This window comes from Scomber japonicus, chromosome 7 (genome assembly GCF_027409825.1).
Source record: "Scomber japonicus isolate fScoJap1 chromosome 7, fScoJap1.pri, whole genome shotgun sequence".
Lineage (NCBI taxonomy): Eukaryota > Metazoa > Chordata > Actinopteri > Scombriformes > Scombridae > Scomber > Scomber japonicus.
In genome coordinates this window covers 30,249,088-30,275,765 of record NC_070584.1, presented here as the reverse complement: position 1 = coordinate 30,275,765, position 26,678 = coordinate 30,249,088, and the positions used below count along the sequence as shown (strand labels likewise).

At 43.1% G+C, this 26,678-nt stretch overlaps 1 protein-coding gene across 1 annotated transcript; it reads right to left on the bottom strand.

The window, feature by feature from the left end:
• Nucleotides 1-2,462: 2,462 nt before the first annotated feature.
• LOC128361512 (insulin-like growth factor-binding protein 3) lies at nt 2,463-25,707 on the bottom strand. The gene is made up of 4 exons (XM_053322001.1): nt 25,344-25,707; nt 22,420-22,670; nt 16,394-16,513; nt 2,463-2,622 (listed from the first exon to the last, which is right to left on the bottom strand). The coding sequence occupies exons 1-4, from the start codon at nt 25,705-25,707 to the stop codon at nt 2,497-2,499; spliced, it is 861 nt and encodes a 286-aa protein (XP_053177976.1). The 3' UTR covers nt 2,463-2,496.
• Nucleotides 25,708-26,678: the final 971 nt, after the last annotated feature.

Here is a 26,678-nt window from a genome sequence, read left to right as displayed (position 1 = left end):
ATTGTCTTTAACTGCATGCATTGACGAGTAGCGGCGCAGCTAAAGTGCTTTAAGTGCTTGTGCTTGGGCTTGAAGCATAGGGGCAGCTGGCACCTGCGGTGGGACGAGCCAGTCACAGGCTCGCTCAGTTCAAACAAGCCTACACCAGGTTGCACCACTGACAGGAAGAGGACCGGAGGTGGTCAGGGTGCTGGAGCAGGGGGGGGACAAACAGCTTGGATTAGTGGGTCGGACATGGGGATAGGATTAGGCACGGAGACAAGGACAAAGTTTTGGACAGGAGGGATTGGAGGACCTCAGCACCAGAGCTGCATGACGGACAATGGACAAGGATGGACACAGAAAAAGGGACATGGATGTCAACAGAAATAGTAGGTGGTGGGAAGGAGGCAGAGGACAGGCTAATCTAACTAAACTGATCCCTAAAGACTGCAGGGTGACACGTGAACACCTTAAAGAAACATGCTACTGACAGTTTTGCTTTTGAGTAGCAAATACTGATGTTTTAAAAGGCGTCTTAGAAGAGTTTGTAGCTTGTTCCTTCATTGATGACGGCAGCTGTAGCTAGCTTGGATTCACGAAAAAGTACCAAAACATCCACAGAAACTCCTCCATGTGCGTTCATCTGATTAGTATGTTCCAGATGTTGTCGCCAAAATACGTCAAAATACGAAGCCTCCACTGGTTGCTACCACAGTTAAAACCGATGTGAACAGCCAACAAGCGTCAATAGCACTTGTTTATTTAGCCAGATTTGAGTAGCTTGATAATCAGACTTCACTGCTATTTTATGTTGACTTCATTATTCAAATTAATGTGTTCATGTTAGCTGATTTATCTTTAGGAGCGGATTTTATTTTGCATAAACCAATTAGTATCTATTCAATGTAATTTCCATTCTAGGAGCAGTCAACTTAACGTTTTTCACATTCATGAAAAAACATATTATTCCAGCCTCTAAAAGTTGTAAATAAAGCGCAGATTATGAATCCCAACATCTCTAGTCTAGTTCCTGTCAACTCTCTACCTTCAGCTTTTTAATAAAAGCTTAAAAATGCCCGAAAAATATGTATTTTAAAAAAGTGTCCTGAAAGTCAACTTACAACAAAACTGTAGAGCTGCGCTTTTTTTTTTTTTTCTCTCTGTCGCCAGTTTTCATTTTGGAAGATGACCAGAGAAACAGCCATCAATGAGAACAACACCAAAACGAAATGTGGGCAGCGATTCAGAGGTCTGGAACCAGGCTAATATTTATATTACCAGGCTTAACCACTTCTCGGCTGTTGATTCGTTCCTTGAGTCTCTTCCAAACACTCCTAGTTCTCCAAAACACTGCTAAATACATGCCTTCCATGTCAAACTATCACCACTTCATTGCTCAGAAACTCTGCCGGAAGAACTTCTACATTTATTTGTGACTCTATCAGCAAACTCCTCAGCAGCAAACGTTGCAGGATTCAGATGTTTCTATGGATGTTTTTATGTTGTTTTTTCTGGGTCGCCCTCTACATCGCTTGTAGATGTTGTGAATCCAAGCTGCTGTCCTACAAACATTTCAGAGTATTTGATACCCAAAAGACAGATTTTCAGCGATGTACTCCTTTAATAGAGGACTATGGAGGGTGAAGGGGAGGGAAAGTGTGGAAAGGTCTGTTTTTAAGGCACTGTAACTGCCTCCAGTCCTTTCCTCATGCACAATGATGCAGAGTGAGGGACAAGCTAGAGGCAGCAAAGAAGGCCCTTGAAGGCCAACGTGCTGGATAAGAAGTCCAAGCCCTGCCGTCCCATAATCCTTCACTTCAAAATGGACCCTGAGCCAGAGAGTGTTTTTTTTTCTGCATTGTTTAATGGAGCAGGGCCTGGGGATGGGCGTTCTAAGCTTAGTGACATACAGTATTTACACAAATAAACACTTTTGGGAAAGCGCACTCACACACACGCACACACACACACACACACACACACACACACAGACATGCAGCTGTGCACACGTACATTATGCAGGACACACACACACAGACACACAGTTACACACTCACAGACACACATAGAAACAAACGGTGGTGGTGCGGTTTTTGGGGTCACAGTCACAAACAAGTCCTCTTTAAAGTGAGTGGAAAAGTCCCTCCTTCCTCTCTCTAACAGAATAGTGCAGATGATAGGATTCTCTCTTTCTTCCCCTTCTCTCTCAGCTTTCAGCTTTATCATTTTTTTTTTTTTTTTTTAGAAAGGATAGAGGCTCCCTAAGCACAGGACAGATAGCTGTGATGGACAGGAGGCTCGGCCGGTGCTCCACCCCTTCCCTCACCCCTCCCCCTCCCGTTCTCTCCCAAAGTCCCTCCCTCTCCCAAAGAAATGGGACCTGAAATCAAAGGTCCAGAGCTCCTTCAAATGTTTACATATAACTACATGCAAGAGCAAAGGCTCTCTTTCTCTCTCCCCCCTCTTTTATTCTCTGTCTTCCTCTCTCCGTCCACTCGTCGTCCCTCCGTCCTCTCATTTGCTCTCCAGGCTGTAGCACTGCGTCTCACCTCGCTCCCTGCCGTCGTAGCCAGGCAAAGGCTGCCCGTATTTGTCCACACACCAGCAGTATCCCCGCCTCCTGCCTTTGGATGGACGGCACTGCAAAGATGTGGAGCGAAAGAACATTTTTTTAGTCGTGCAAAGCTGCTTGTTTGCTTACACTAAGCACATCTGAAGATTAACATGCGCAGACCTAAACATGAAGGATTGCACAGATAGGTGGCACCAGCAGAGCACGGACAAACTCAACAAGCTCTGACTTCCATCTTTAGTTTTGGAGACAGGGGAGGCAAACAGGAGCAAGAGAAATGGAGATAAAGAAAAAGACAGTGAAGTAGTGTAGGAATTATCGCAGCGAAAAACAGATTAGCGTTTCTAAGGTGAGGCTTTACCCTGACACAGCTTTATCAACACCACCGTCAGTGTGCATGTGTGTATTGTAATAACAGTCTCTTTGTTGGCTTTCGGATTTTGGATGCTTGTCAGGAGGCCAAGTCATGCCTCAGCAGAACTCTTAATAAGACAAACAAGTCATCGATCATGGAGAGGAATGCCCTGCTGCCTGGAACTGTCTGAGAGTTTTTATGTGCAGAAACTATCAGAGATAAACACACAGATGATGTCTCCTGAAAGACGATAATACGTGTATCAAGATCCAACATGTTCTCACTGCCAACTCATCACATACCGAAACTTAACATTCTGGGTACCCCTTCCTTTAGCATCATTTTTTCAACATGCTGCACTCACTGTTAAAAACATAATGATGTTTTATGGTGTGAGAACGCCGTGGTGAAGGTCTGGTAAGGTTTAGACATAAAAACCACTTGGTTATGGTTAGGGAAAGATCCTGGTTTGGGTTAAAAACTGTGCTGACCCACAGTTGGAAACAGGAAGGGAACGGCGGCCTCCTGAAGCAAAGTCCTGTTTTTACCATCTATTTATCCAGACATCCACCCAGCCAGCCCGCCACCTCCGAATATAGACATTTGTCACCTTATATAGATTATTATTAGGTTATCGGTCTCATGATGTCTATTTCAGATGTTGTGGGAGTCTATAGAAGTCTATTGGAGAGTCCAGCATGTTGAGAAATGATGCTAAAGGGCTACCCAGTGCATGAGAAAGTGACGCCGAGGGGTCCTGACCAAGCTTCTTCTGTATGTGACAAGTTAGGAGTGAGTACGCCCTGCAAGATCAGAGCGGGAGAACCCCACTCGGCATCCGCCTGCAACCAGCATGAACAACATGCAAAGCTGCTATCGACTTTGTCCCATTTAGGTTTATTTATGTGCTCCTGACCAGTGGGTGTAAACGATGAAAATGCTGATTATTTTTGATAGAGAGGGGCAGGGAATGAGGAACGCACTGAGTGAGTGAGAGTGAAGGAGTGTGAAGGTAAACATGGAGTTGCTAAAATATTTGCCAAGGCCAGTTGGAGGGTTGCAGGGAAACCAGCGCTGCTATTCTGGGAAGCTGGCAGACACTCAAAATCATCTGGAGCTGATTATGGCCTGCAAGTGCACGAGCCCGCGTGCGTGTGCGCACATAAACACACATCGGCAAACATGTAGGCGCACACAAACAAGAGTTGTGTATGTACTGCAAGTATACATACCCCCCACCTGCTTACACACATGTGCACACACACACGCATGCATGCAGTAATATCAGATGTCCCACAGGGGGCCGGGCTTTGTGGAGTGGCAACTTTATGAGCTCCATTTGGGGTACACAACACAATCAGGCGGGCCAGGCTAAACTGTGGCTCAGAATAATCCTCCTACACATCATCTCCCCACAGGAAGAGTGGTGACAGATGAGTGAGGTGACCAGTGAGGGCCGAGTCACACCTGTCTGTCTCTCTGCCTGTCTGTCAGAATATACTGTAAATACAGTCTATTAGTATATTTAAATATGTGTTTGGCTCTGTACTCCAGCACACTTTTACCAGTTACTTTAAGGTGAAACTTTCATCATTAAAGGACCATACCAACATTTTTTGCATGTTTTAATGTATTTACTATTAACCATTACTACTGTACCTCACAGTTAATTCTGGGTTTAGTTTAATACTTGTCTATATAATTAGGCTGGAATTAAAAGTTGCTTTAAATTATGTTTTCTTTATAATAACAATGTATTATATTACAATGTGTAATGTGAGTAGTGTCACTCATAGTGATGAACCTACAGAGATCATCAGCGACTCTGCAGCTCCCCTCGGCTTTAAAGGGTTTTATAGAAACTTTCAGCTCATTGTTTAGCTGTCTGGCTGCAACTTTACTGTTTTGGTTCACTCTCAGCGCTCTCATAGAGTTGTTTTCAGCCACAGCAGGCAGCTGTTTTTAGAGAAAAAGCTGTAAAAAAAAAGGCCACTGTACAATACCTGCTCAGCACCAAACAGCAAACAGACACAGTTAGCTGTAGACTAGCTGGTGAACATAGTGGAGCATTTAGCAGCTAAAGAGCCAGATATCTCCCTCAGGAGCTAGAGGTAGAAAGTTAAAACAGAGCTAAAAGAGAGTGAATGTTGCTCTTACATTCACCAGGTGGACAGAAACATGACTCCTAATGAATGATAACATTGTTTTGTAACTGCTAGATGTGGAAATAAGCAACTGTTTGATGAGTTCAACAAAACTTCATGACAAAATCTTGATGACAAACAAGCAAAATGAAGAATAAGAAGATATTGTTCGCACATTGTTTCTACCTAGGCTGTATAATGAAAGCAGCACAAATTGAGTGTTTCATCAGTGTGTACACAGGATGTGTTCAGCCACAGTACTGCTGCGGAGGTCGCAAATTCATAATCACTGTAGTTACTCGCATAAAAAGGCCTAAAAAGACTCTTCAGGCTGCAGTTACGTGTGTAATGTGCAACTGAAATGCAGCCTAGATGAATACAGCTGTAGTGATTAAAATAAAGCCTTAAACACTGTCATTTGATACTCGACCCAATGTGCTACAGAGACAAAATTAGTAGTCAAGGTCCAGCAACAAGGATACGCAAAGCCAGGGAGCTAATGTGGTAAAACTGCTGCTTTTCTGGAGAGTTGAGGCGCGTTGACACTGGCAAACAGGACAGTGGTCTAATCTGACGATTGACCCAAGATACTACCAGTGTGTGGGCTCGGATAGATCACAACAAGCTGCTGTCGGTGTGTGTTGCCCTTCAAAGAAGCCAGTCTGGGGTTGTTAGGTGTGTGACATCAACACCATCGACCCCAACGTTGCATCTTTTTCGCAGCGATCAACATTGGTTCCTTTTAACTATGATCACAATCATTTCTGCAACATCACGCGGGTAGTTTGTGACCCAGACCCTCGACCTACATACAGCTCATTTTTGGAACAGTCATGTATGGCACTAACTATTTAAAATTAAGTTAAATTCCAACCCCCAGGAGTGCAGAGCCAAAACAAAACTCTCCTAATACTTACAGACTGCATTGTGGGCGGCTGTGCAGCAAGAGGCAGACAGACAGCGAGGCAGACAGACAGGCTTTAGAGTGTGACCAGGTGTCTGTTTCCGGCGTAGTCAACATCCACGTGCAGCCTGAGTGCATGATCAAAGGCAGCTTTATAGAGACAGAGGCCTATTAAAATACCTCGCCAACAACTACTGCAGCAGTCTGGGGGCAAGTACGCAGCCCAACACGCCCCATTCTCACACACTAACATCATCGAGGGATTCTTTTCGGTGAACTCAGTTTCCCTCCTACCTTCCTCCTCCTCCTCCTTTTCTGTCTCACTCTGTTTTCTGTCTCTCTCTCTCTCTCTCTCTCCCTCTCACTCTCTCTCTCTTTCTCCTCCCTCCGTTCCCCCTCACGGTGCCATCGTCTGAGTCTGCGGCCAGCTTCTATTTTAGCCCTGACCCAGCGACGAGACTGTGGAGAGGAGCTTAACATTGTGTTCCTCTGCTCTGGTTAATGATGATAGAGTCCTGTATGTGCCTGGTGTGTGTGTGTGTGTGTGTGTGTGTGTGTGTGTGTGTGCGCGTGTGCGTGTGTATGAGAGGGTTGAAAAGCCAAAGGAAAGGCAGAAGGGAGAGGAAGAGCAAAATGTGCATGTGTGCATTCCCCTGTTGCTTGGCTACCTTTGAATTTCCGCTCAGTCTCTCTTTCATCTGTGAACTATTAGCAGTCATGTCAAGCGATCCTTTCTTTACTGCTTCAATCTGCACACACACACACACACACACACACACACACACACACACACACACACACACGCACGCATGCACACACATAGACACACATGCACATACTGTAGGACAAAGGCTAAGGCAGCCAAACATCCACCAGACTGGATGTCACTTTGCTGTTCCCTAATTAAGACTTAAGTACTAGTTTAAGGAGTATTAAACAGAGGTCATCACTTTTTTCAGTGTTTGTACTTTTTGTTGCTATAATTACATGTGCACTGGTTTCCTTTAAAAGAAGATGCAATCAAGTTTGTTTACTTTCTCATAATCCCTGCATTGATAATGTAAATAACGTCATACTGCCATCCTGTGAAAACTTAATGATTTTAATCATAAAATAGGAAAGAAAAAAAAAGTCTTTGTTGCAGTGCCTCCAATTAAAACCAGGAGAATGGATTGTCTCATGGAAAAACACTCAAACCATGGAGCTAAAAAGAGACTGCAGAACTGCTGAGCACAGATGGTGAGAAGCAAAGTTAGTAATACATCACATTATAATTACCGAAAAACTTAAACATGACAACGAGGCAATTCGAACATCATGGCGAGCACATTTCTCAAATCTGATAAACACCAACATTCACAGTCCCAGACGGCTTCTTAGTACAATGGATTCTGTGGTAAATCCCACAATTAACTACAGTACTGTGCTAAATGTGAAGAGTTTGTCGGTTACCTCGGGCAGAAAATAATCAACATCAGATCTTGTCTCTGCCAGCAGAACACGCACACTGCACTTTTACCTTCATGCTCTGTACAAGCTGATGTCAGGTTGGAACATTTTAACCTGCTTGATGCTGAAACTCTCGGGATCGGGAAAACAGTAACAGAACTGAAGCCCTCTGCATGTCCCCTTGATCCAATTCCTACCTCCCTTTTTTAAAACTATTTTTAATTCTGCATTTGAAGACATCTTGCAACAATAAGTCAGTTTCTACAGCTTGGTGTCATTTCCAATTGATTTACTGCTTCAGTAAAACCTCTTTTAAAGAAAGGGAACCTGAATATTTTAACACCCAGCTATTTCTGAGGGTTAGGGATTTCAAGAGTACCTTTTTAAACTCAAACGCTAAATTTGAAATGTTTCAGTTAGGTTTAAGGAGACATCACACAGAGCTCAGAGACAGCTGTAATAAAAGTATTGAACAATATCAGGATAAATCTTGACAGCAACAAGCCTTCAGTTCTGGTGCTATTTGACCTGAGGGCTGCCTTTCATACTGTGGACCACAGTAGATTTAAGTGTGTGCCTGTGTGGAACTGTTTGAACATATTTACCTCATATCTTTGTATCTATAGATGACCACTCTTCCAAACATCATAAGGTTACCAATGGGGTGCCACAAGGATCAATTTTAGGATCATTACTTTTAAATTTTTGCATGCTGCCCCTGGACAGTGTTATCAGGAGGCAGGGCATCTGTCTCCACAGCTATGCAGATGACACTCAGCTCTATAAGGCCCTTTAACTCACTTCTTTTTTAACTGTATTTCGGTAATAAAGGCCTAGATGTCAGATTTTTTAATAGCTCAAAAAGGATAAAACAGAAGTGCTGATCATTGGTTCAAAGGCTCAGAGGAGGAAACTGCCTTCCAAACTACACTTCTTGGACTCAACCCAAGCCAAGAAGTAAAAATCTACAAAGGATTTTTTATTCTGATTTTACTTCCAATGCTCATGTGCGGAGTGCATTTTATCATTTGTACAGCATCTTCATCTCCAAAGTGAGGCCAGTTCTCTTTCTGAGACTGATGCATGATTTTATAACTAGCAAACTGGACTGTTGTAAAACTCTCCTTTCTAAATAATAAATCAACTACCCTTTATTAAAAATTATGCAGAACAAGTACTGACTAAGACCATAAGGATAGCACAATTCATGACTATTTTAACTGTTCGTTTTCATTTTTATTCTAAAGTGATTTTATTCGTTTATAAGGCACTACACCAGACCACCTCTCAGAAACGCGTTTGGTTTTTGGAAGGCCCCTCAAATCCTCTGGCTCTTCTCCTTTAGCTGTTCCTCAGCTAAAAGAGCTCTATTTAGTCGTCTGGCTTTTATGTAGTGTTTTACAATTGTATGGTTGGAGGCCTGTGACTAGGAACGGGTTGCTCCATGGCCTGTGTGAAGAGAAGGAATAATTATGTTGACCAATAACTCCTTGAACGTACATATGGGATGTGACTACTGCGACAAACTTGAACAAAATGTCCTTTTCAAACCGGTCTTGCACATTCCACGTCCCCTCAATCCATCTGCCCCTTGAGGAACAAATAACATATTTTGAATTGAAATTGTATTTTCAATGTGATCCACACATTCATGTTTTTGCCAGAATTCACACCTTTAATTGTCTACTTCTGTTTCTCACAACTACACTATTGCTAATTGTGTATTTGGCCATGATTCAGCATGTTTTGGTGAAAACAACACAGCAGGTGCACAACTTTCATTCATTGCTTGCAGAGTTAACTGCAACTGACAGCTAATGGGAATGTAGCTGACTAAGGTAAAGGGGACAATACATGCTTTTTGTGATTTTCTGTCATGTATATACTGTTATAATGTTGGATATCTATGGTGAACATAGTCATAGTTTTTAAACTTGAGTTGAACACGTGTAAGAAAAAGCCAGAGCTTCAACCTGCTCCGAACACTTTGTTTGCAAAGTTAAATCTACTTCCCATCCATTTCATTGCCTTCATTGTTAAGGTTGACCAGGAAATGTTTGGTCATTTAATTTTTTGTTTTCAGGTTGTAACTCTAATTAATCATTAACTTAGTAAAGTAAAGTAAATTTTTTTGGGGCTTTTTTTCCTTTAATGTACAGGTTAGTAGAGAGAGACAGGAAATGGGAGGCAGAGAGGAGGGCAATGACACGCAGGACAGGACCACTCGGCGTGGGATTCAAACCTGGGTCGTCTGCAGCCTCAACACATGGGGCGGGTGCTCTACCCACTGAGCTAAACACCGCCACATTAATAATTAACTTAACTACAACAGGAATTATCATATCAATAGCTAGATTTACATTGAAGAGGTCAGCAAAATTCACTCTTGTACAACATTAAACAGACAAGCAAGTACATTGAAAGGCATTTATTTAAAAGGATTAAAGGGAATAAGAGCACAAAATATGTATAACTAATGAGTGAGTGAGTCAGTGTGTCAGGTGAGTGTGTGAATTGCAAAAAGACGCCAACTGGAGCTGCATTACGTGTGTTTTTGAAAACTGCAAAAACAATATGGGTGACAAAGGAAAACTAACGAGATGGCCAATCAAAGATGGCCGCCAGAACTGCATCATGTTGCGTGTGACGTCTGAGGCCACATGTGTGTTTAACGAAGAGTGTGTGTGAGGTAACGGTGACAGGTTCGGACAGAAGACAGTGAGTGGGAACAAGTCCAGAAACTGTTAACAGGCGTAACAATAGAGCCCTAACCCTAACCATAGAGCTCAGCAGTTTAACCTTTGTGTCGTCCTCCCGGGCCAAATTGACCCCGTCTGTTTTGACTGTTCCTTCTTTCCTCCCTTCCTTCCTGCTACTGTCCTTCCTTCCTTCTTTCCTCTGTCCTTCCTTCCTCCTTCCTCCCTTTCACCCTTCCTTCCTTCCATCCTTCCAGCTTTCCTTCCTTCTTCCTCCCTTCCATCCTTCCTTCCTTCTTCCTCCCTTTCATCCTTCCTTCCTTCTATCCTTCCAGATTTCCTTCCTTGCTTCCTTCCTGCCTTCCTTGCATCCCTCCTCCTTTCATTCTTTCCTCCTCCCTTCCATCCTTCCTTCCTCCTTTCCCTCCATCCTTCCATCTTTTCTTCCTTCCTTCCTCCCTTGACTCGAGGACAACAGGAGGGTTAATGTTACCAGTCTTTAGGGGGAAAGAGGTGCTTTGGCTTGCTGCTGTGCTGAGCTGGCGATGCTATCGGTTGTAAGTGAGCGAAGGTTTTTGGTGCTGAATGATGTGGTAGCTGGTCGCTCTTTTGTTGAGTCCAGAGGGCTGCCAGATTGTGTAGCTTCTTGGTGGCGTACAGGCTGGTCTTGCTGCTGGTTTTTGATCAGTTGTGCTTTGTGTTGAATCAGGTAGGCCCTTGCGTCTCCTGCCGTCAAGAAAGAGATCTGTGTGCATCCGCCTGGAGCAGGCCACACGTGAGAGCAGAGAGCTGAGCTGCTCCCTCAGCTACAGCGAGGAGAAAGAGAAACTAACAAAGACCAGCCGACCCCTTTTATTAATCTGGTGACGTTTTGGAGGGTCATAGGTCACACTGACCAATTGTGATTGGAGGAGGATCCATAAGCATTACATTACAGTTACAGGAAGTGACTGGAGGAGAGGTGTAACTTTTTACATTTCAAAATAAAGTGAAGTTTGTCCCACAATGAACTGATTCATCTGCGGAGCCCTACACACCTTCACATTCATAATGCTACCTTTATGGGGTGTGTATGCGTGTGTGTTGTGCGTATGAATGCGTGCTCTTGTGATGCCGGTCTTTATAGCTAATAGCAGCGCCGCTGGGCTTCACGGACATTAAAAAGAGCCCGGTCTGACCACAGGATAAACAGAAGCTCATAAAATGCAATGTGTGTGTGTTTGTGTATAGGGGCGCATGTATATGTATTTGTGTAAAAAGAGGGTGCATCTGTGTTTGCAAGTGCATTGGGAGTAGCTGGTCTGCACATTACTGCAGGATATTGCTTTTTCTAAAAAAAAAAATAGTTTAATGAGGGTCCTGGTTAATTCACCTCCGAAATAATTTGTGTTTGTTTTAGAAGAATGGAGCCACACAAATGTTAAAATAGGAGCCTAAATAATACTTGACAAGTTTTGCAACCTACAAGAAACAGATAGAGCCTCATGTTGCAGGGCTAGACTGGACCTGGTGTGATTAATGATAATGACTGGATGAGGAGAAACACTTTAAAAAAGGGAAGTCCACTTTTTTAAATAGGAAAATATTGTCAGATCATATCATCAGAAAATAAAATAAAAAACATCCAGGGTTAGGGTTAGTTAGGGTTAATCCATGAAAGTTCTTTGTTAACAAATCATTTAGTAGTTATCCTGGAGCTTTTAGTTGTATCACACAATGGTCATCCTCCTTAAAGGACTTCTCATTCATTTTGGCTTGAAAGTTCAGATTGAAATTGATCTCGATCTGAAGAAAATCATGTGATATGACTGAAAGTTTAAGAAGAACTACTAAATGGACTCTGTGCTGAAATTGTTTTGTCAACTGCTGTTTCCAAGATCCAAGATTTGTACTTTGAACCTCAACCTTTAACGGGGACAAGAAGTTCTTAGAATACACAGAAAAATGGGGACTTGAACATCTACAATTACATGACAACTGATCAGAGGAAACTCCATGTGGAGAGGAGGATCATGTGACATGATCAAAAGCTCCAGAACAGCTACTAAACGGACCTTGTGATAATGTTGCCTTGTCAGCAGCAAATCTGATTACCAATTAAGTAATTTACTAGCTGAAGCTTCTTCTTGTCATATCTTGTGAGGCGTCTTAACAGTTCACAAGACAGAAATCAACAGATTAAACTTCTGGCTGTCACCTCAATCAACCTCGACTTCCAACCAAAACATGTCCTTCAAATCCAGTATCAGAAATCATTTTGTAGTCAAATTCAGCATCGGTTGCTTTAGTAGATGTAGGTAAACCTCTTATGCAGCTGCACTAATGCATTAACTTTTTGCATATGCTGCGAAATGAAAGAAGGATTTTGTAGTTTATATTCTCAAACAAAGTATTGAAAAATGGGTTTATTGGGTATCAATAAAACACAGATATCGTACAATGCCCTACATTTTATGCAACAGCAAAAAAAAAAAGACTCCACATCCCCCAGAGCAAAAGGAACAAGGGGTGAATTAGAAATCCAGGGAGGGAACAGAACGAGCGAGAGAGACAGAGTGAAAATAGCTGTCTGGGTCCCCGAAGGTTGGCCAGTTATTATAAAGCCATTGTGGTCGGTGTGTACGTTTTCACAGATCCTTCTGAGTCACGCTCAATAAGTCAGCCCTTATGGGCCTGGCACTGGCAGGACCCAGCGAGGGAGGGAGAGAGGGAGGGATAAGAGTATGCAGGCACCTGGCTCGCATCCTTAACCCACTGCCTCTTCCTCCTCCTCTTCCTCTCAATACACACACTAAACTCTGAAAGAGTACACACAGAGAGAGACGCAGACACTGTCGTCCCATTCACAACCCTCTGCGGGGTGATTCCTGGCCAAACAAGGAAGGAAAAGCCAGGTGGGCGGAAGGGCAGGATGGACAGAATGATGGAGCGGACAGGCTGAACAAAAGACGAGTGGATGACTGTAGGCAGGGCACAATGGGGGTAATGATGAGTGGCTGAAATGAATACGAGTGAGAGGAAGAGAGAAAGTGAGAGACATTGAGGGGTGTAATGAGTGGGTCAGTGTTGGGCATGCATGGCCTCAACCAGGATACTGAGCCAATTCATATAACTGTTACTAAAAATAGGTTTCTGTGCAGCCAAGGTAGGGCACCGCTCAGACTGCTCAGACTGCTCCTGAGCCACTCACATTACCAGCAACATATACACAGAAATCCACACACACATACATACACACGCACACGCACACACTGACACACAAACATACATGCTTAGGATTACATTTGACCCTTTAAGTCACAATTCACCTCTCTCCTTCTAGGACAAAAACTTCACCTTCTGTCGGTTTGGATGTTCACAGTTTTCTCTCTATTGTTAAACAGAAGCTGTAGGCAACTTGAAGTTTTTTAATGGTGAAAAAAGGCATCTAAGTTTAATGATTAAATTAAACTTTTAATGCTTAGAATAAAATAAAATAAAATAAAGCAATTTCTCAAACCACTCCTCTGCTTTCCATCTGTATGGGTAAATATATTCAAATACTTCAATACAATGATGTAACATAAAATTCAGTCCGGCTCAATGATTTGCAGCTTTGCCTACAAAGGACTAATCCAACCAGGCACACTGATTGGATAACTGCACTGGCATAAACAGTATGGCAACATGTCTGAGTGTTAACAAATTTCAGTCATCTCCTGTGATGTATCGTCACATCTCTAAACTTCAACCCAACTTTGAAGCTTGTGCAGTTTGCAGCTTGCAGCTTGACGACCGACTGAAGCAAAAAAATGTAAATAACTACAAACACAAGTGATTATCATCCAGCCATGTTTTGGTGTATACGAGCAGAAAAATGTGTGTTTGCAGCATAATGAGCATACAGACGGACAGATGGTGGGGGAGGCAAGGAGGGGTTTCAACAAGTTTCCATGAACTTTTTTTTTTTTTTTCTGCTATGAAATCCCGTCACCATTGGAAGCCATTGTAACTGACATTAAATCTGAAACTGACCACGCTGATGTCGCTTTTCAACTGCACAGACTTTTCCAGGAACCCAGAAAGCTTTTTAGTGCACCACCCCATCCCCCCTCCCCCCCTACAAAAAAAAAATCCCTGTTCTGCAAGTAGAATTTCAGTCAGCGGTTCAGTCCATGAATCAACAGGGTGGCATCTGCTGTTCTGAATCTCAATGACTCGCTAATCACGAGTCTCAATTGCGGCCACAACTTTGTAGGAAGAAGCTGCTGGCACTGGTGTCAATATTCAGAGACAAGAGATGCATGTTGGAGTTATGTCGCTGAATTGTAACGGTGGTCTAATTTATTGAGCAATTAGCATTAACGTTACTTTGAGTCTCCTTTTCGCTTCTGCATATCTAACATGATAACTCATAGTGTGTGAAAACTGAAAAGTGCATCTCAAACACTGCCCTCCTTTTTTAAATCCATCATCGGTCAAATGCAATTGAAACACAAAGAATGGACAAAGGGGACTTATACAGTAGGTCCTAGTTTACTTCCTGTTGCTCCTTCATTACGGGAACTACTTGGTCGAAAAGGCGTGTTAGTTCCTGATCTAATTCCTGGTAAAAAAAGCTTATATGTAAGATGAAACTAGCAGATTTTTCAAGCCACCTTTCAACAGCTAGCTGAGTATTTGATATAAACTGTCCCACCTGTGGGGGCTTTAGCCTTGGTGGCACTACTTGCAGGATCAATTATAATCATTCAGACTTTTAGTTGTAAAATTTAAACAGTTACCTTTCAAATTAGACTCGAAATATGACTGTAATCAAAAGGGTTGTAGAACAGTAACCCTTTTTACTTTGGTTGCATTATTTTTGGGCCTGTGCACAAATATGAGGTGTCTGCTAAGAGGTTAAAAGATTTTTGGGTGGAGTATCACTTCAAGATATCGAGACAGCATCTGAATCATGTGTATGGTTATGCTCTGTCCTTCACCCCTACCACCTACCCCTAAACCCTCCCTCCCTTCCATCTCCTCCCCCCTGCTCCCTTCTTTTCACAGTATTGTCACCCTAGACGGTTCACACGGTCTCCTCTTCGCTGTGTTTCCGGTCATAAATCTCTGCAACACACCGTGAAGGCACATCCCCTCGGATGGATTTAACACAACACCCTGCACCCCACTGGCCCTCTGAGAAAAGGGTGACAAGGGCTGGCACACTGCTCCACACACACACACATTGACACACACAATTAGACCAGAACTGACACTTTCCTGGTAGATATTTTGTTGATGCAATCCAGGAAAAGAACAAGAGAGAGTCTAATTTTAATAAAAGTAGCCATGAAACCACACTTTGGAGACTTTGGGGAAAGAGCGAGCTAAGAAATTGAGAGGATGATTTTATTCGGCACGTGATTGTATGTGCAGGGGGGGGGGGGGGGTCTGTTATGGCTCAAGTTGGTCTCTGACTCATGGTGCTTGTGGGGCTTTTTATGGTGACTCATGTGTTTCTCAGAACGGTCTCTTGCTCCGCGGAATCCCTCTGATAAGACTCCCAACCTCAGGAAATAGGATGGTGGCATTTATTTGACACGCTGTGTGTCTTGGCAATTCCCCACAAGCCCTACCCTCCATCCACCACCAACCCCGTGCACACCCCTCCTCCCCTCAGGTCAGCACGTCACCCAAGGAACCACTGTATGCAAACGAATTTTAGCTTCCTGGTTTTTTTCCCCCCGCTGGTCTTACAAATGAGCAGGCTATGGGTGGCCCGAGTCTGTACATGGACAAGAAAAACTAAACCAGTGACAGCCTGTTTGTTTTTTTTACCTCACCAACAGCACCCCACACCTCCACCCTCACCAAAACTACCGCCATCAAACAAGCGCCATACATACACTCCCCTGCCGCCACATCTACCGTGCCACACACACTCCCAGACCACATTCTTACATCCCTACCCCCCACACTCTCCCACACCACACACCCACAAACACACCTGACCGACTTCATTTCCTGTGAGGCATGAGTCAGACGGCTGCAGTGCATTTACCGGAGTAATACATGGTTATTACCCATTCTGATAATATAGTGTTGATGTCGCTGTCAAGACAACCTGAGCTGCAGAAAAAAAGGGGATTGTGCATGTGTGGGTGGGTGGGATGGGTCGTTGAGGATTCTTTGGAAGTGTTCAGGCATGTGGTGGGTCTTTTAGCAGGTCAGCAGTTGTGTGTGCATGTGTGTGTGCGTGTGTGTGTGTGTGTGTGTGTGTGAAACAGAAAAAAAGAGAAAGATGAAACAGCAGAGAGAGCCATTCACCTGTTTTTTCTTGTAGAAGCCCTTTCTGTCACAGTTGGGTATGCGGAAGCCTCTCGGGTTGAGCACGTTGCTGATTTTAAGACTGTTCAGGATGCTCTCCATCTCCCGCCGACACGGGCCCTAACGACACAGCAAACACACCCCAACAACACCAATATTACACATTCACCCTTACACAATGACAGAACATGAAGAACATCAGGCATATTCATGTAGTGTTATAGTTGAACATCACAGTCTATAAATGTTAACCCCTGAACCCTGAATGTCCCATTAATGTGCCCAACAAGAAGGTTTTTCAGTATCTGCTTATTCAAGAAAATCTGTCAAGTGATATGATGATTAAAGTAAGAGAAATACTTCAAACTGAGGTCAAAATTTTAAATGACTTGTGTATCAGTTCATGGAAAAGCCCCCAAATTACCAAATGACATATTTGGCATTTTTGGAAACGTTCTGCTTTTGAAGTCCTGTAAATTTAAACAATGCTTGTCTGAACATCATTGTGTAGCAGTGGTGAATCCACTGTTAGGTCCAGGTTGAAGAGATTAAATCCCAAACTGAGATGTCAACTTTCTGAAGAAAAAAAAAACTGGGACCCTCCCTTAGAAAATGCTAGACAGCATGTAATCAACTCTGGTGTTATTTCAATGATAACCTAAAGATAACCTAAGCTAAAGGTACAATGTGGAGGGTTTGACCACAAATTGCGCTGTATGGCAATGTTTTGATGATACCGTCCTAGTATTGTTTGTATCTTGTGCTCTACATCACAAAAGTGGAGATGACATTTCTACTACAGGCAGGAGAAGACCACCAACATTTTTGAAAGGCTTTGCACGTGACGTGAGGTTCAAAAATGTGCATAACATTTGTGCACGATCTTAAAGGCTTCAGTATTTTAAGTGCCTAAGTCATCATAACATACTTTATTATTATTGATACATGATAGTTGCTGACTAATTGTACATTTTGTGCTGTTAGTTGCTGATGTTTAGTATACTGTGGATGTATTAGTAGGCCTTTAGTGGTAAAGTGCACCTCCTAGTGTCATAATTGAGAAGTCAGATATAAAAAGCTGATTAGTCAGCAGTTAGTGAAAAAAAGAGTTTGCTTTACAGTTAGTTTTGCAAACATATTTTTTGACCGTTAATTTGGAGTATTTTGGATTATCTTTCTGTGGAATACCATTTTTTGGATACACCTTTAAATTTTGCTCTTCATACTTTTAATTGTTCATGTTTCCTTGGACAAGTAAAATCAACTATTCCTCTTACGGATTTGTGAATAACCTTTCGATTTGAGATGAATGCACAATGGTTAAGTTAAGAAATAAATATGAATCATAACAACAGACAAATTAAATAACGCAAGCAAGTGGCTAAAACTAAAAAGTCAAAGTCAAAAAAGCTACGTGCATCGTGGATACAAACAGACGGACGTTACTGATAACAATTTCTGCTCTGTGGATAAGAGACTGAAGCTAAAGTTTAAGTTAAAACAAACGATTTGTTTATCGATGGAAACTTGGCAAGGACGTAATGGCTGCAGTGATTGTATCAGAGACTGTAGCTACTGAAGATGGCCAAAAGAGGCTGTCAAGGCCCCCGAAATGAGTCTGGAAACAAAAGTCCAAAGCAGATCAAAGCAAAATGGTACAAACTTAGGCAGCTGACTGCTAAATCTAAAGGTTAAACGTTTTAAGACGTTTTAATGAGTTTGGGCTTTTCCAGATGTAAAATGACTAACATGGAAGACACTTGGAAATATCTTTAGTCGTGGCTCCAAAATGGTAGTCCTGTGTCGCACTTTGAGAGAGTCATAACAACACATCAACAGGAATGCAGCGTGAAATGACTCAATCAATGAAGAATCAATGATTGAAAGTATTGTTACTCCAACAAAGTAATTCTTGTTGAGTTGTGGCAGCAGAAACCTTGTTTGTATGATGTGTCCTCCAGCTGTAATCATGACCATGTCAAGAAGGACATTACTTCATCATACTGCCATAACAGAAGCCACTACAAGAATAAAGGGTGTATGAGGAAGTCCCACTTCACAGAGATGGGATTAATGTTGGTGTGACTTAAAAAAAGGAGGATATGCATGGTCCTACCATACCAAGACTTGCAAGAGTCAGCTTTTCCACATAGTGTCCCTAAGTTAATGCAGTATGTCACCCATGTTCAACAGCCTAGTCAGGCACCACATGAAAATGGACAGAATAACCTGGGAGACATCTGTAGGATAATGCAAAAACATTACAGAGCTCCTTGTTAAGGGAATTCAATCATGCCATTGAAACAAGGACTGAAAACCCTGTAGATAATCTGTATTATGTAGAGCAATACACAAGTTGCAAAAGGAGATGGACTCACAAGAAGCAGTGTTGCAACAGACATTAACTGTGCACAGGAGTCTACATTTCAGACACCTAAAACCAAGGTCCATGGTGCTCCTCTCGGTGTTCCCTTTTCTAGACTTTGTAAACAAGGACAGACTTTTTTTCAGGAAGTCTTGGCTTTGTTTTAGCTGTCTGGTCAAAGGACATCTCAATGAGGATTGTAAAAGAAAAATCCATTGCCATGTTTCTTTCCAAAGAGATCCAAGACTTCTTAATTCCACAAGACCTGAGGACAGTAACATCAGGAAATCAAGCAATGATGAGACAGAAGCTCAGGATTTGTCCAGTGCTCTTACATCAGTGCACAAGGAAAACATGTACAAAGTTCATCTACAGAGGACAGAGATGGTGACAGCATCCTCACCATAGTACCTGTTTGAGTCAAGTCAAAGATTAGACCCAAAATGATTGAGATTTTTGCCTTCATTGCCCCCGAAAGCTCTGGTATGTTTTGTATATAGGATTTAGCCAGACAACTAAATCAGAGACAGAAAAAATTTTCTGGCCACCATAAATTACAGGAGATTTATTGACAGTCACTTGTTGACTGACTTGGAAGTGAATGGTATAGGGGACTGCACTTTTATATATCTGCCAAAAGTGTTCACACAGAAAGACATACTGGTGAGAAAAACAAACATTCCTCTGCAGAAAGACGTGGAAATTGGCCATATCTAAATGATGTCAAACTACCATATATCAACGCTCACATGGGTCTATTGATAGGGAACAACGCAAATAAAGCTATGAAGCCATGGAGAGTGATAAACAGCAAGGACAGTGGACCATATGCTGTGAAAACCCAGCTCTTGGATGGGTATTAAATGCCCCCCTGAGAGAACCAAAAGATTCCTGTTCAAAGACAGATGGGAATCAAAGAGTAAATGTCAACATGATCATTACTACGTTAACTTTCACCACGCCAGATAACAAAATAGTAATATACACTTCATCTGAGGAAGAAATTCCTAAAACAACCAGACTTCCATGAGGAGTAAAAGGCCCTCATCAAAATGATGAAGAAAATCTATCCAGTGAACGTATCTGGGGTTTGGTACGTCCCTCACCATGGGCTGTACCATCCCCCAAAAGAAGTTGTGTGTTTTCTGACTATGCAGCACCTTTTCAAGGCACTTCACTAAATGACATACTGCTATAGGTCTGGCCTAGCTAACTACCTTATTCAGAGTCCTCACACGTCTCATGTAGTACCAAGCTGCAATGACAGCTGACATTGAAACAATGTACCACCACGTCAGGATGCTAGATGATTTGTTTTTTGTAGTGGCCTCTTGTAGTCCTAACAGTTGTACATCTTTTTGGAGCCACATCCTCACCCAGCTGTATAACGTTTGTACAATGGACGACAGCAGAAGACAACCAAAGCTAGTCTACACTCAACCCTGCAGACTGTGCATCATGAGAACTTATGGACAAACTACAAGTGCATTAACAGTCCAGGGCACAGACTCATGCATAGACGCAATGCGGAGATTAATGAGTCGAAGAGGGCAAGTTAACAGTAATCTGTTCAGAGAATGGCACTAACTTTAAATCTGCTAAGTTAGTGCTGCGTGAGTCAATTAACAGTGGAACTAATCCAATCCAAGACAAAAGGGGATGGATTGAATATTTAACCTACCTAGTGGCTCTTATAGTGGTAGAGTCTGGGAGAAGCAAATCCACACTGTAAAGGCCTCCAAAGGGTGCTATGTGAGGTTAAGGCTATTAATTAATGCCAGACCCATCACAACTGCCCCCCAAAGACCTTGAGCCATTAACCTCAATCACTTGTTGATGAAGACACAACCCCTCTTACCTTCAGGGCTGATCTGACATAAGAGTATCTTCCACTTCTTCAAGAATGGCAAAAAGTGGTTTTGAACCAAAGAAAACCTTTCAACAAATGATGTTGTCCCCATCACAGAGGAGACGAGGCCCTACATTTCATGGGTCATGGGCAGAGTCTCAAAAACTATGCCAGAGGGTCCTGCAAGGTTCTCGTCAAGACAAAGACTAACACACTAGAGAGAACAATAGACAAACTGTGCCTGCTTCATAAGGCAGATGCATAAAAAAGGTTATTATTATGATCTTCTTGGGACTATTGTAAGTTTGGCTTGTATGGATACATTTGTACTGAATAATTGGGATGTTTGCTCCATATGTAATTATGGGGCTGGGAATGTAAGAGCCAAATAATTTGTGATTGTTGCTACATGTTAACTGTTGACTAATTATATATTTTATGCTGTTAGTTACTGATGTTTATTGTACTGTGAGTGTATTACCAAGTCTTTCGTGGTAAAGTGCGCCTCCGAGTGTCATAAACCAGAAGTCAGATGTAAAGAGCTGATTAGTCAGCAGTTAGTGAAGGAAGGAGTTTTTCTTCCAGTTAGTTTGGCTTGATACAGCTTTTTCGACCATTAATTTATAATATTTTGGATTACCTTTCTGTGGTAGTTTTTTTGGATACTCCTTTAGAGTATAATTTTGTCCTACAGAAGGATTTTATTTAAACACATTCTTGCTGTGTAAGAAGGAGGATTATTCATGTCGGCTTGGAGAGACAAGTTAATTATTCTTCTGACTGTGTGGATTTGTGAGCAACCCTTCAATTTGAGATGGATGCACAGTGGAAAGTTAAGAAATAGAAATGTGTAAAAACTGCAAACAAACTAAATAGGCAACCTAGTGGCTCAAACTGACATGCCTGGATGACAATTAACATAGTTTGTTCAAGGCCTACTGAGGCCTTAAAGATACACATTACAATTTGGTGTCAAGCATGTAAAACATTGTAATAAAAACTGTGTTTGTTTACAATTAAAACTCCACTGAGCCACTACCATGCGATGCAAGTATTTAAACTATGATAACAACAAGACATGGTTCAATTCAGTTGGCAGAGGTTCATTAAGACACAGAACCATCCTATAGTTCAGTGTGCAGATGTGTCGACATTACAGCACCAATACTGTTTGGTGACTGGACACGAATACATGGGATCACCCTACTCCTTCCCAGACCACTGTGGAAATAAGGTGGCTGCATTTTTGAAAGGCCAAAGTACTGACACCAAACCAGAACTTCTTCAAAGGTAAACAATATACAAAGTATAAGCCACGTCTACCTAGCAAGCTATTTAGCTTGCAATTAAGCGAGCAAGCTAACTACTGTAGGTGGCTTGCAGTTTTCAGCCACTCATTTTTCTTGTTTTCTTCTTGTCAGCCTTTGAAATGTCAGTTTTTCTACAAGCTAACAACATAAATTGTAATTTGTTCAAAAGTAAATATTGTTGAGTAGTTGCAAAACACAAGGTAGCTGTAGAGCTGACTAGCTATCAAAAAACCTAACCAGCAAAACAAGCAAGCAAGCTAACGGTTTTCAGCCACTAACAGTCTCTCTTCTCTCCAGTTCAGGAAAGATGGCTGGCGGCACAGACAAGGGCTTTTTTTCATAGATAACAGGTCAATTATTTTATTGTCACTTCATGTACAAGAGTGAGTTTAAAGCTAATGTTAATTGTATCATAGTGGGATCACAGTCATCAGCTGCCTTCATGAACCTCTGCCATTTCTTTTTTCCCTCCAGATTTTCATTGCCTCTGGGTGTGACTTACATACTCAGTCTCCCTCTTGCTCTCCAGGGAGAAGTTGTGAATGTCCATATTGGCTCCTCCTGACACTGATTCCACCTTGTAGCTCTGAGTCTTCCTGTTCATATCTTTCTGGATCAGTTTGTTGTGCAGTGGAGGCCTGGTGTCCATTGACCCCCGACTGTGTCCGCCCTTCACAGTCACCACACCGGGCAACACCGTCATCGTTGCGGTCACGTTGGCACAGCCCTCGTCTACCTGATTTCCAGCGTTCTCTGTGTGGGGAAAGGTAAGTTGTCAAAAAGAAAATGTTTGAAATGTTTTATATTGACAAAGTTGTTTTAGTTTACAGCTCTAATAAAACACTTCGCTACACTCAAGCCAGCAGAGAATTCTTGACTGTCCTAAAGAGGCCTGTTTAAAACTTACAAAATAAAGTTAGCCCATTGCCTTGTGGGCTGTTTGGAGCCAGAGATGAAGCCAAGTAATAAACAGAAACATGATGATTTCATATCCACAAATTTCCACAGAATGCAGACCAAGAGATAGCGTCACAAAGATGAGCAGAGTGTAAACAAGACTTTTTAAGGACGCTGAGAAGAAAAATGCTGTTTATGTGGGTGTATGCTAGGGTGGGGAAAAGGGGGTTAAAAGAGGAGGAGGTGGTTAGGGCAGTAAGAGGTAAAGCGGGAGATGAGGGAGCAGATATATTAATAGCCTGTGGTGCTGGCAAAGATTCCTGTCAAATCGTTAAACACAGAACGGTGCAGGGACGATCTGACCGAGAGGAAGAGAGGAGGGGGGCACCAAACACTCCTCCCTAATATAGGAGAGGACCAAACTTCACACCACCCTAAGGCCACAGTCTAGGGAGCTAACTGAGCTCAGAAACGTCCCCAAGAAACGGAGGGACGATGGGAACACACATGGAGCGGCTCACACAGTCCCAAACACAGTTTTAAACCGTTAACTCAAAGCAGATTTTGTGTTTGAGCGCTGCGGTGAGGGCGGCGGACGGGCATGTAGGGGTGTAGCTCATGTGGGCAGGCAGGCTGGCAGCCCACCCTTTCTCTGTGACCACCTGATCAATTAGTGACGTGGTGGGGCTCCACAGACTCCCAGGCTAACCAGAGCTTAGAATAACAACATGGGATGTCAACAGCAGAATTAACTGCAACAACACAGTCAAAAGACAGCAGACGTTTTTTTTAACCTGATACAGTCTCCACATAAATGTTTAGTACCAAGGACAAAAATATTGAGCCCCTGATTCCTGCAAGCATAATTTTTTATTGTCAATATAAACGTTTATATAACCTTTCTAGGAAGTCTGGGGCGATTAAGATAAACACATTACGCAATTTGTTTGTATAATGGCACAGGGGTAAACAGCACAAACTGCGGTGAGGAGAGCTTGTTAATGTCTGGGAGGAGAGGCTGTTCTGGAGCTGGGGACTGATGGTGGTAGAAACCACCAGGCTGCACTTACATACTCTGACCAACAGAGGCGCTTAGGATCATTTCCCACCTTTTTTTCCCGCATCTCCAGCAGAAAAGATAGGCTACAGGAAATAAGCATGCACTGATATCTGTGTTTCTGCTGTCACTTGTTGTGTGGCTCACAGTGCAAGAAGATGAATTGTTTTATTCCACATTAAAATAATATGTTGTCCCTTAAATCAGAAACCTGTAACCATCAGGGGCAGACAATAACAGAAAAAGATAGATACTCATATCAGCCAATGAAAGAACAAGTGAACAGTGAAACAGTTTGGACAAGTTGACGATGGTGGATGCATAAGTGTGTGCGTGTATGACAATGTGGCTGCTGAGTGCTTGCACACCACACATTACTGTGGCCAAACCAAATAACCAGGAAGAAGAAAACACACACAGAGGCTCCTGGAGGCCTGACGTCAGCAGTGCCTAAACACACAGCAGTGTGTATTCACATGGAGGTGGCATGTGTGCCGTTTCACCAGTGTGAGCAGCATGAATCCATTCACACAAAACACCATACATATAAGGTCTCTCAATGTCATTCTAGCATGCAGAGGGGAAATGTGCAGTCTGGACCTATTGATAATGGGGTTGTGGGTGTGTGGTGGTTGCTTATAGGGAACCCAGAGAAATGATCCCCCCTCTGGTACACACCCGAGATGTTTTGGCCCACATCCTGGACCATGAAAGCTGCAGGACATATTTTCAAGCTGTGTACAAAAATCCATGAGCTTTACTTGTAGGAAAATAAGGACATTACAGAAGACAAGGACATGGTCTGCGCTCAGCCACTGTATACTTACAGTATGTATGTGGCATTCCTTAAGTATTGGTTTGAGGGAGCCAGGTTGTGTGTATGAGTGTATGTGAAGGAGAAACTGAGAGAGAGCAGTGTTGTCCTTCCTTAAAACAAACAATCTGCAAACCTCAAACGACAATCTTTTAATTTCTTACATGTTATTTTGCATTTTACGCATGATGATCCAATGCAGTGCGCACACGGAAAAAGTGGCCGCCTGGGGGGTGTGTGGGTGGAAGCAACGATTAATTGCTGCGTAAACCTCCAACCCCATTGCTGGTGTTGTCCACTCAAACTTTCAGGAGCCTATGGGATTAGTTTTACCCAGTGGAACACATCACTGTGCAATGTCAAACCTCCCCTCTAAAACCTCACGGACAGGAATGGTGTTTTCTATTGTGGCACGGTGCATAACAGACCAGGGAATTATTTTTTATACCTTAAGTAGATCAATCTGAGCATCTTTAACTCATCCACTATCAATAAAACGCACTTAATTTGTGTTTTCATGAGCAAGGGATACCCCAGAGCTGCTCAGCAGAGAGCAACACTTCATGAGAGAGCGCCTGTCAAAGCCACTGAATAACAAAAAAAAGCAACAAGGTATCAGCAAACCGTGAAAAGCGCAAATAAAATGACCGCTGCCTACCTTGTTTTTGCGTCGGTACGAGTATGCTGTTGAGTTTTTTGGACGCAGCGCTGGAGCACACTCCCCGTCCCTCCAGCAGAGCTTGCAGGGGTCGGCTCTCCCCCGGCTGGTGCTGGCAGGTCAAGCCGGAGCCACAGCGCGCCGTGTACACTCCACACGCCTGTCCCTCGCCGAGGGCGCACGTCATGCAGCAGCCGCAGCCGGGCTCCCTCACCCGCTCCGGGCAGTCCTTCGGCAGCGGCTTGCACTGGAGAAGCGCCCCGGCGTCGCACGGCTCGCATCGGACCACCGGCCCCACGGTGTCGGCGAGCCGGGTGAACACAGCCAGCGCGGCGGCGAGACAAAGCACACAGACACCGGGCATTCTGCCGATTAAGCTGGTCACAAAGGGACAGTATGTGAGTTGTCACGTAGGCTTAAGGGGACTCTCTGTGACACAGCGAGCCGGCTAGCCTTCTCCATCTGTATTTTCTTTTACGCGAACTTCTCGTTTTATACAGGCGGAAAAAAGAGCCAACAAGTCACACCCTCCTCCGTATGAATAATGTAAACGGAGAGCCCCGATATGAGGGACCGCTGCATCCAGTCTGAGGAGAGAGCTGCTCAAACATTCAACTCTTTTAATCCATTATAATCATTTACTGAGGTCTGTTCATCTGCTGCGCTTTCATGCTCACTCTGTTCAGGGGGGGAAAAAAAGCAAAGGTGTTTGTTTCCATCTGGAAATGTGGCCTCTTGTGTCAAGACAGGCAAGTAACATGATTCAGATGGCATGTAGCTTTAACGTGTTGCATTTCTCTTCACTGTTCAGTAAGATAAATACTTTTCTTGTCACAGATAAGATACTCATCTGCAGATTTCCACCAGAAGAGCTCTGAGAGTAAATAAGCTGCACCAGTGAAGCTTCCTTCTGTTGACTGTTCCCAAACCTCTGGAGGTTTCCACACCACTGGCCACATCCCCTGCTGGCATCAATGGTATGTGAGTGAATGCCATTGGTGATACCCCCCACATGCAATACTGATAAAACATTTCTCTGGGCAGGTGTGTAGGTGGCCTCCATACTAACTCACTAAAACAATAATTTCTTTGCATATATCATCTGTGTGTGTGTGTGTGTGTCTGTGTGACCACATGCTCAGTGGTGGGTGCAGCCAAAGAAGTATTGCTTTACTGTTCTGGGTTGTAGAACCTGCTGCATTCGGTTGCAGTGTGCACATGTCAGTCCGAACACCAGCCACCAGCGAGCACGTGCAGACCAGACTGCATACTTGACCCTTTTGCCCAAATAGTTTCAGAAGCAGTGCTCACCTTTCACATACCCTGAGCAGACCT